The 11627-nt window shown below is 38.9% G+C and overlaps 1 gene segment (V, D, J or C); it reads left to right on the plus strand.

Moving 5' to 3' along the window:
• The first annotated feature begins 10518 nt into the window (after window positions 1–10518).
• Window positions 10519–11511, plus strand: LOC124090464 (T cell receptor alpha variable 13-1-like). The segment is given in 2 exon segments: window positions 10519–10673; window positions 11045–11511. Coding segments are annotated over 2 exon segments (408 nt in total).
• Window positions 11512–11627: the final 116 nt, after the last annotated feature.

The raw sequence follows: 11627 nt of genomic DNA on the forward strand, positions 1-11627 counted from the left end.
TGTAGTTGGCACAATACCTTTATTTTATTTATTTATTTTTATGTGGTGCTGAGGATTGAACCCAGGGCCTCACATGCTCTACCACTGAGCCACAATCCCATCCCCTGGAGGTTGCATTCTTGACCAGGTCAATTGACTTGCCTTATAGCAGTAACTAAATTGAACATACTCCATATCCCATGGTCTGTGTTGAAAAAAATTCATGTTAGTTAAATACATTAATATTTTGATATAATACCTCTTTCTTGGTAATATTCAGATACTCTGAACAATTCTTAGGCAATGATTTCTGTTAAGTTCTGAAGATTTACAAATCATGAAATTTCAGTCTTGTTTTCAGCAGTTATTTCAGAGTACTATTCAAAAGCACTTTGCTACAGATAGTGAATAGTAAAATATTGAGAAGCTTATGTAACATATGAAGAAAATTTAATATCAAATACACCACCCAATACAAATTTTGAATATTCTTATCACTTTAGCATAGTTGTTTGGATAATTTCACCTTGAGACTTAATTCTTAATATCAATGACAAAAGAGGACTTTTTTGAGGGGGGGGCTACTGGGGTTTGAACATGGGAGTGCTTAACTAGTGGGTCTGAACCCAGGAGTCCTTAACTGCAGAGCCACATCTCCAGCCCTTTTTATTTTTTATTTTGAGCCAGGTTCTCACTAAGTTGTAAAGGACCTCACTAAATTGCAAGGCTTGTTTTGAACTCCTGTCTCAATCTCCCCAGTTGCTGGGATTACAGGTATGCACCACCACTCTCAGAAGAACACTTTTCTTTAGGAATCAAGTACACTAAAACATAGGCATATGAAATAGAGTGTTGAAATGTTGAAGGTATTTTACATGTTTAATTTTGATTCAAAATTGCTTTTTGTGACTGGCTTCATTATGTAAAAGGATATTAAAAATGGACTCTTGCTTTCGTTTTCCTGGGCTGCCTTAATAAAATGCCATAGATAGTGTGGTTTAAATGACCGACATTTATTTTCTCCCAGTTCTGGAGACTGGAAATCCAAGGTCAAGGTATCAGCTGGATGAGTTCTCCTGAGGCCTCTCTCCTTGGCAAGCAGGTGTCACCTTCTCAGCGAGTCCTCATGGGGACTTTCTCTGAGGATGTGCCCAAATTTCCTCCTCTGCTAAGAACACCAGTCATTTTGAAAATCAGTTATACTTGACAGTAGAAAGTGCTTTGATTCATTATACACAAATGGAGCAGAATTTTTCACTTCTCTGGTTGTACATGCCTTAGTTAGTGCTTTAATGACATTTTCTTCAAAGACTATCACATTTGAGGTTCTTAGGGTTAGGCCTTCGACATTTTGGGTGGGACACAATTCAGTTCATAACTGTTCACAATTCAGTTCACAATTCTCACCTGTTGAAGTCTCCCTGATTTAATATTGCATGAACCTGAGGTGCACACAATCATCTAATACGTAATTCTGATGGAGAGCTTTCCCTGCCTCAGTGTGTTTTTGAGGAACTAGAAACACACAATTATGAATAATTTATAAAATATTCCAAACTGTAAAATAATGGAGGTAGAGGAACCAGTAATACAAATTTAAAAGCTGTTATTCAGATGTGGCTTTTTTCTTTTCTGCTCTCTCAGGATGCGGAATTTTCTCATTTGTAGTTTTCTCCTTTTCTGTGGCCAAATCTTCACATATTCTAGTGTTTTGTTCCTGCCTATTTTCTTTTCCAATCTTGTTTCCCTCTGAATGCTAATCTTCCTTCCTTTCTCTTTCCCCTTCTTCCCTCCTTCCCTTCCTTAAGACCCTTTTCCCTTCTGATCAGATTTCACCTCTGCAGGAGCTAATGAAGCTGAATAACTTTCTGTTCTCCCATAGTGTACCTCCTTTATCACCAGAATTGACCTGCTTTTGGGACATCTTTTTGGTGGATGTGTGGTTTAGTGGATGTGGGTGGGATTCGGTCCTTGCACACATGGGCACCAGGAAGAACCCCATCCTATATGCCCAGCTTTCTCTTCTCAAGTAGTATATAGGAAGTGAGTCCTCATGTGGTCTTCCTCTGAGGATGTGCATGTCGGTGCCCAAATTTTGACTCAACCAGAGAACTTCTTGTTAATGTGTTCTGAGGACTGATATGTTCGGATTCAGCTTTACTATTCTGATGCCTCTTAATGTAGTGTTGACTTTTTGCTTTCTTCTTTTTAGGCTGTCTTCTGTTGAATTGATAAAGTTTTCATTTTACTCTTTTATGTTTTAGAAAATGTAAAGTACATTTCTCTTCCTATAAGCATGGTTTAATTACATACATATATATGATTATTATATATACATAATGTATAAATAAAATATATATATAATCTATATATATATACATTTTACATATATATATATATATATATATATATATATATATATATATATATCTCCAAGTGTATATTATGCATGTGAATTTCTCTTCTTTCACTTCTTTCTACCTTTTCTCTCAGTTCTGGGGATCAGACCCAGGGCCTTGCACATGCTATTGAACTATAGTTCCAGCCCTTTTAATCATTTTATTTTAAGACAGGGTCTTGCTAAGTTGACCAGGCTGGCCTTGAAGTTGTGATCTTCCTGCCTCAGCCTCCACAGTAGCTGGGAATACAGGGTGTCCTATGGCACCTGACTCTGATTTTTCCTATGCCCCATATTAAATTTTGCTTTCCACAGTGTTTTTCTACTTCATTTCTCCTTGCATATCCCACTTCTTACTCTAGCTGATTTACTATCATTAGATAGTAATGATGTTAGATCATTAGAGTGATCTCAGTGGCTGGTTGGTGGAAACTACACACCAGCTAATGTAGGACAGTTATTTCAGAGTTAACAAGTTACCTGAAAAGCTACAGCTCTAATACACAGACAGGAAAAGCAATAAAAATGCAAGCCAAGCACACAATAATCAGAACATGAATTCACCCCCTTCTTCCTCAGAGCCTTTGTCTCAGGTCTTCCCACTTCCCTGGAATGCTTCTCCTTGCTGGTCATGTGGATGGCTTTTGCTTGCCCTCGTCTCTGCTCCTAGGGAAATATGGCACATGTGAATAAATTACCCAGTTTACTGCCATGTTATATTTCATAGCAAATAACCAACTACACCTTGAGTGTTCATCAACAGAGAAAGGGTGTATAAGCTAAACATGCCATGATGAGGTAAGGAGGAAGCAGAACTTACTGTGCTAATGTAATAAGACCTACAGGATTTATCACAGAGTTTATAAAGCAAGTTTCAGAAAGTTATGCACAAGACATAATTTTGTATCAAGGAGAAAACTATAAATGAAGTACTATATATTGACTGTTATTTCATGTGAATATGCTTGTAAATTTATAGTCAAACCCCTGAGAGCTTTGTCTGCAAATTGAAAGATAAAGGGAGAGTTGGGGTGATGAGTGCTGAAAGGGCCAGGATTTTAGGAGATGCAGAGGGAGTTTTGGCTCATGTGTAGTGTTTTACTACTTTTAATAATTCAAATATTCATAAATTTTTCATAATACTAAAACTAACAAAATGTCATCAAAGCCACAATAAAGTGCTATCCATATTCTTGTCTGTCTTTCTCATAACAAGGCAGGAGAGGGAGGAGAAAATTTTCAATTTTTTCAGAAGTTTTTTTTCCTGGTCACCACATATGTAAGTGCTCCCCTGCCTCTGGGATCATGCACCTTCACTTCATGCTCCTCTCAGGGTCCCACTCTTTGATTTCATTAGAGATATGTGTATTTTTGTCTTTTCCAGCAGAATAGTGTTTTCTCTTTTCCTATGTATTCTTTTTTTCCACTTCCAGTACAACATCAATAAATGTTTATATATTAATTTTGAACTAAATTAGAGAAAATGTAATCAACAGCACAAAATGACAACTGCTAACTTATTTTAAAACAAATATCAGTAAAATGGCATTTTAAAAGTGGCCTTGGTCTTCTTTATGCTGCTGGGGATCAAACCCAGAGCTTCATGCCCTGTGATCTATCACTGAGCTACACCTGAAATCCTAGAAGTGGTTCATTTTTTAACCCCCATTGAATCTAGAAGGTCTTTTTCCCTCTGAACATCTACATTTCCTGCACCAGGGAACATGCAGTGAGTGGGGCTGGGTTGAGTGACTGCTGAGGACTTGATTGGTCTTCAGGGATCTATGTTGATGGTTCTGTCCACCAGGGGGTACCCCAGGCTGTAGGAGGAAAGACTTTTGAGGATCCCAGAGGGTGCATAGGTAAAGAGAAGAGACCAGAGAACGTGAGCCAGTCATCTCACATACAGCAAAGGGCAGCCTGTGTTTGTGTAAGTTCATCTCAGGTCTTCAGCTCTGCCATTCTATGTAAATCCCCAGAAAGCTGGAGCCCATATACTTATAAATCCATCATATGCATATCCTATTTTTCTTTTAATTGACTGAATTGTTGTTGGAAACATTTTCAATGTAGATGGTGATCTGTTGATGTCAAGAAATTGTTTTACTTCTTAATACTTATTGCATACTATCCAACAGTTTTTTCTTTTATCAGAATTTTAAAATAATTGATTTCTTAAAAATCTCTTGTCAAACTATGTACTTGGGAAATGGGCTTATTATTTTTGTGATGCTTCAGTGTTTCACTTCATCCAGTTGAGACATTGTTCTTTCTCTAAAGCGTCATCCTCCTTCCTCACATAAAATTTCTTTGAAATTAACTGTTGTAAGAAAAATATCCCCCTTTATCTTCATTCACCTGAAATATCACCCCCTACCCTCTGCACTGTGCTCACACAATTCTGGAGCAATCACTACAGTATCCCTGGGTCACTGGGGGTGGAGCTCCCTGTTAGGGGCAGGACAGAGCTCAGATGTGACTGGTGCTCAGGGAGTCAGGTGGAACCTGTTGCCTGGAAGAACAAGCTTGTCTGGCCCAAGACCTGACACCTGCAGAGCAGGGAGAAGACCCAGCAGCCAGGCCAGCAGCCAGGCCAGCAGCCATGCAGAGGGGACTGGGGGCTCTGCTGGGGCTTCTGTGGGTGCAGCTTTGCTGTGAGTGGGGTTCCTCCCAGATGGGGCTGGGGGTGTCCCAGGGCTGACAGTGTGAGGGAGGGCAGGGAGAGCTGGCACCAAGCCCCCTCCCTGTCCTCCATCCTCAGGGTGTTTCCTGGGATATTCTACAGGTTTGTGAACTGGTCATGGATTCCCCAGTGACACCAGCTGAGTTTGCGTTTCTGTTTCCAAGCAGGGGTGAGAGGGCAGCAGGTGGAGCAGAGTCCTTCAGCCCTGAGGCTTCAGGAGGGAACCAGCCCTACTCTGAGGTGCAATTTTTCCACCACCATGAACAGAGTGCAGTGGTTCCGACAGAATCCTGGGGGTGGCCTCATCAGTCTGTTTTACCTGACTCAGGGGACAAAGCAGGAGGGAAGGTTAAAGGCAACAATGAATTATCAGGAGCTCTACAGCACCCTGCACATCTCCACCTCTCAGCTGGAAGACTCGGGCACCTATTTCTGTGCAGGGAGACACAGTGCTCCTAGGAGACCTGCAGTCTGTCCCCAAACTGCAGCTGCACCTGTAGCCACAGCCTCTTTCTCGGGCAGGACTTGCACAACTGTCTGCACAGCTATGAGTGTCCTGATTCATGTCATTATGCTGTTACCTCTGCTCACAGGACACATATCAACACTTTCATCACTTGGGTTGGACCCTTTTTCTCCTAAAAAATTCATTTCCAAGGAAAAAGGTTCTTTTATGGAATCACTGGAGGCTCTGAAAAGAATGTCAGGATCCAAGTACTTTTAAAACAGATTCCCTGGCACAGTATATAATTTGCATATAATTTATTATGTTAAAAAAAGCTTGTTAAAATATGGTTGTTCACAAGTAGAAAAGAAATGGTTCAGTTTTCCAGTTGATTGCACATTGTTCCATTTTCTAGGAAAAAAGTGCGTGCATGTGGGATATACATGAAATAATCTGTTGTAGACATGTACTAAGTCTTCTCACCACCAAACCCAAAGTTTAAAAACGAATGTGGAGCAATTACAATGCAAATATAATTGCATCTCACTGTCTTTTATGTGACTATGAAAAGAAATATGACTAGAAAGTAGTGGGAACTTGAGATCAAGAGGAAGACAACTGGGCAACTCCAGTGACACTGGGAGCAGGACCAGCTTCCTGTGCATGTGACCTGTATAGTTCCACAGGGTCTGGCCCTCAGAAAGGGCCTGGAGCTTGATTTAACATTCTGCTATCTCTGTCTTAAAATTCGTAAAAATTGTGTCTTTAAACTTGTGTTTTGGAAGTGAAGTCTTATAAGAGGCTGGAGCATGTCCATGAGCAGAGGAGATACACAGAGTTTGGGAAGGAGCACATACAAGTTCAGGTTCAAGGTCACAGTGCAAGCCCATGACCTGGCAGATGTTTGACCCATTTTAAATGTAGGTGCATTCTCTTTGGTGCTCTGTGTTACCTCCAAATGTTTGGAAATCACTGTTGCTAGTAAAGTTTTACAAAATTAAAGCTATATGTGAACATTGCAATAAAGCATTTTGGAGAGTTGTTAGAATCTTTTGAAAAGTTCAGAAGCTTTCTAGCCAGGTGCTGTGGTGCAGGACTCTAACACATGCAGCTCTGGAGGCTGAGACAGGAGGATCATGAGTTCACTAAGCAACTTGATGAGACCCTGTCTCTAAATTAAAAAAAAAAAAATAATGCACACACGCAGCATGCGCTTGCGCGCACACCCACACACACACCCAAAAATAGGGCTGGGGATGTGGCTCACTGATTGAGTGCCCCTGAGTTTAATCTCTGGTACTAACCACCCCTCAAAAAGTTCAGAAGCTTTCTAACTATTCATTTGCAGAACGAATATTTAGGACTCAGAAATAGGAATTAAATGTGAAGATACTAGCCTGATGGAGAAGAGCACTATTTTCAAATGAATCAATTATTAACATTCAGTGACAGAATGCTTAAGCATTCTGAATTATATACAAATCATGAAGCCACATTCCATTCATCAGACCTCCACAAATTACAGAAAATATCAGAAGAAACATTAAAATGCTGATGTATAAATTTACATTTAAAATTAAATTCAGACTCATATGAAACTGACTTGTATGAGAAGTTAAATCAACAAAATGTATTCCACAAGAAACATCATCCATAGATTTACTAAAATTTATATTTCAATCTAATTTATCAGATATTTTTGCTAACAATGTTATAGCATATAAAATACCTCTAAAAGCCCCTGTATTTCTATTGCATCACTTCTCCAAATTGGGAAATTATCAGAAATTCAGTTTACAATCTTGCATTTACCAGGAGCACCTGACATTACTTGAAATTATAGTGCTTGATAATGAAGTTGCTAAAAGATTAAATTTTGAAAATCTAGTAAGTTAAATTAACTAAGTGCAAGCCAGAAAAATCGAATGACTAAGCAAGATGTCATATTCCCAAGTAATTTAGTTATTTTTATATAAACTTATGACACTATTTTATTAAGCTTATGTTGTTACTTCTGTATCACTGTAAATTCTATTTTCTTTTATAATATCATATTTTATAAGGAAAGCTCTGCATTATATCACTTAATGACACTTTTTCTTGATTTGAAAAAGATATCCCAAATGTTCATTTTGTGTCCCACGAATGTTATAGACAGCTCTGGTTGGGAATCTTGAACCCTGAACCACCACTTGAAAGGAGGGTGGTTGAAGCCAGAAAGCAGTCAGGGTGTTTGAGAAAGTGTCTTTTGCTTTGCGTGTTAGTTACTCACTCATCTCTTCCTGGTTCCCCAATTTGCTCAAGTGTTTATGTGTGTTTCCTTCAAGAGTGATATGATACACTGCCGATATAAATATAAGAAATAGATCACAAAAGAGCAGCCTGTTTATCCATGGGTCATTGATGGAATCACCCCCATATCACTGCCTGTGATGATTTTTGTACTCAGGATTCCATCTTATTCCATTTTACCGTGGATGTAGTCTCTCCTTCATCCATCAGCCAGCAGTTATGTTATAGGAAGAATGAAAACCCAGAGAGGAATTCATCTCTGCTTTGGAAGAAGCCCAAGGACTGGTTAGGGTAACCTCAGACACAGAAAGTCTTATGTGAACATGAAAATAAACTTGGAGTTCCATAGTGCAGGAAAATTTATCTCCACTCTCGTAGAATTCCATGTTTCACATGACCAGTCCTTCAGAAACATTTTCAATACCATATTGTGCAAAGGAATTTCACAGCTAGAAGAATTCTTAGAAGTCCTTTAGTCCAATCATAAGTTACAAAGTAAGAAACTATATGCAATGTGACAATATGATATGATCATCTAGCATATGAATAGGAATATAAGGAAACTGTATTTCCTAATTTGCTCCTTTGTACATTCTGTCTGCAGCCTCATTCCTGTAGGACCATGTTGCTGAACAGAGAGAAACTGCCTCGGAAATTCAGTTACTTGGAGCTCTGCAGTGTGTCTAGGAAAACCTTGGTCTAATCAGTTTGACAACCAGAATAGAGAGCTGTACTTTGTGAAAATGTTTGGTACTTTGTGTAGGAAAATAGTCTCAGGTTAAGCCACAGTTATTCTGCCAACAAATCATTTCACCATTCACTGGCTGCTGTTGGAGTGAGACAAGTAACAGGCCATCCTCAACACTCAGATCATCTCTAAGGCCTTTCCTTGAACTGGCAATGTACAGTAGTTATCCCAGGTGGCCATTCCTGAAGGGAGGGGTACCAACATCACCAGCACCACTCCACCATTGTCAGTAAAAATGATCAGTGAAATTGAGATACTAAGGGGAACAATTTCCTCGCACAATTTGGTGTCTGTGCAGGTGTTTGAAAAATCTTTTTTTTTTGAATGCCACAACTCAGAAGGGCAAACCGTACCTAAAGTATCTGTATTAGAGAAAGAAGTTCACCCAGTGAAGAAGTTGAGAATGTGGAAATTGAAAGACAGAAAAGAAGAACCTTAGAATGGAAAAATTTCATATATGTGAAAACATATATTTTATACGTATAAACATGAAATTCTTATATAGAGTTGAGGGATATACTTACAGCTGTCCTCAAATATTTACATGTATATGATGTGACTGAGGGATTAGATTTATTCTGTATACTTCTGGGTACTAGTATGTACCCATCACAGGGAAGGTGCCATCACTTCTGGAAATGAGGTTGCATTTGTTTGGCAGAATGCACTTTTCATGGTTAGTCTTTTGGGTCAGTTTCCTTATTTATACAATCCCTATAGCAGGCATAGGCAATATTTAGGCTTCACTCGATTTATTCTTACAGAAGCAATCAGAAAATATCAATAAATTAAAGTAGGTGAAAAGGATTTTGGGCAGAGGGAGAGAATCCTTGAACTTTAGAGGACTGAAAGACTGGATGTTTTGTGGGAAAGACCATTGTAGCAGAACTTGAGAGAAAGCTCAGTGGTCAATATAAGAATTCATGCCTCAAGGATTGACTCATATTTTGGAGAACCACAGAAAATAAAAACACATATATTTAAAATTTTGAATCTGTAGCCTGTAGATTTTTGAGAATCTCAACTCTTTCTTTCAAGACTTTGCAGAATACAAGCAACACAGCAATAGGAAAAGAGTTCTTAATTCATGTCAAATTTGTCATTATAAATTAACCCACTCTGTCAAAATTCTTTCTAAACTTGGAGCACTAATAACTCAAGAAATTATTCCCCTGTTCTCTAATCATTGAGATTCTATCTTTACCTTTTTTTTTAAAATCAGAACTATCCTTGGTGAAGGAAGAAACCATAGTTGAATTATTGGTACAGTCCACTATCTGGTATTGGCAAGTTATGGGCAAGGCCAGGCTAGGAGGAACAGAGTTTGAGATAACACATGCGTTCTAAATATCCAGTGGTTCTCTCTTACTATAATCTTATTTGTGTGTGTGTGTGTGTGTGCACACTGAAGATAGAACCCACGGCCTTGTGCATGCAAGGCAAGCACTCTACCAACTGAGCTATATCCCAACCCACTTACTATGATCTTTGACTTACATGTTCCTTTTAGGAAGAGTTTTTCCTCTGTGACAGGCTAATCTTGAAGGTAGATTAGTCTGAAAATGGAGATATTTTTAAATATTTGTTTATGAGAGTGAAGCATGATGCTACCTTGAATCCAAACATGTTACCTCAATTTATTTTTGAAAAATCACCAACAGCATCTACCTCTTTCCGATTTACTAATAATGACTCAGTAGTGTGCACACACGTCAGCCTTGATCTCTACATACTCACTGTGCATTTAATCTCTGATCTGAAACCTATTTTATTAGACCTGTTGCTGCTTTTATGTTTCTGAGTCCCTCATGGGAAAGAGACCATTTAACCAGAGTTCAGTAGTTAGAGATGTGAACACAAGGTGGCAGTCTACCCCAGCTGATGCAAAATAGTTGGAGCATACCTTGCAGTGCATTCTGAATGAAGAGGCTTAGAGCAGAAGCAGATCCTTTTTCTTATTGGCAGGGTGGAGAAGAGGAGAATAATTGTTAGAGGAAAAAAGGGGCAACCTGATTGTAGAAGTGGGTCTTCTGGCTGGAGATCTCAAGTATATTATTGATTCTAATGGGAAGAACAATGAAGAAATGGATTCATCCATTACTCATATTCTTGTGGCTGCAGCTGTACTGTAAGTTGAGGGTTTTATAGAGACAGAATTAATTAGTGGATGTTCTTTAAATGTCCATGGAGTAGACTAAATTAGAATGGATGAGAACATTTTGGTGGTTGATTGTTGCTTAATAGATTTCCCCACTATTTTATTTTTTACTGATAGTTAAGATATAGCATATGATGTTTTGATATTCAATATACATAGTGGATAATGCAAGGTGGTTGAAGAAATGCTCAGGGAAAAGTCTGTGTATATTAGGGAATGTTCTTTAAATGTCCAAGGAGAAGCCCTGTTATGTTCAATTCTCCTCTAGTTGCTGTAGAAAACTGAAAATTGTGAAGAGTAATCACATGCTAACACCATCTTTTTTTCTTCTTCTTTCCCAGGGGTAAGCAGAGGAGAGAAGGTGGAGCAGCGTCCTTCTACCCTGAATGTCCAGGAGGGAGACAGCGCTGTTATCAACTGTACTTATTCAGATAGTGGTTCAGAGTACTTCCCTTGGTATAAGCAAGAAGCTGGAAAAGGTCCCCAGCGTATTATAGACATTCGTTCAAATAAGGACATAAATCAAATCCAAAGATTCATTGTTGTGTTGGATAAGAAAGCCAAACACTTCTCCCTGAACATCACAGCCACCCAGCCTGGAGACTCAGCTGTCTACTTCTGTGCAGCCAGTACACGATGCTTCCCAGACACCTGCAGCCTGTACTCAAACCTGCCACTGGGCTAAGCCCCACCTTCTTCTTTTGTCACAGACTTTTCAGGATAACATTTGCCAAATTGTTAGCAAGTGGAATCTAGCACTTCAACATTAAAAGCATGTAATAAGAAGTTTAAGTTCAAGATGACATGAAATGGGTCAGAACATTTGGGTAGCTGATTGTGGCTTAATAGATGATTTTTGACTTTTCTTTCTTTCTTTTTTATTTTTGTGGTGCTGGGGATCAAACCTGGGACCTTGCACACACT

Source organism: Marmota monax, unplaced genomic scaffold (assembly GCF_021218885.2).
Source record: "Marmota monax isolate L192 unplaced genomic scaffold, Marmota_monax_Labrador192_F-V1.1 WCK01_AAM20220418_F8-fsc00017, whole genome shotgun sequence".
Lineage (NCBI taxonomy): Eukaryota > Metazoa > Chordata > Mammalia > Rodentia > Sciuridae > Marmota > Marmota monax.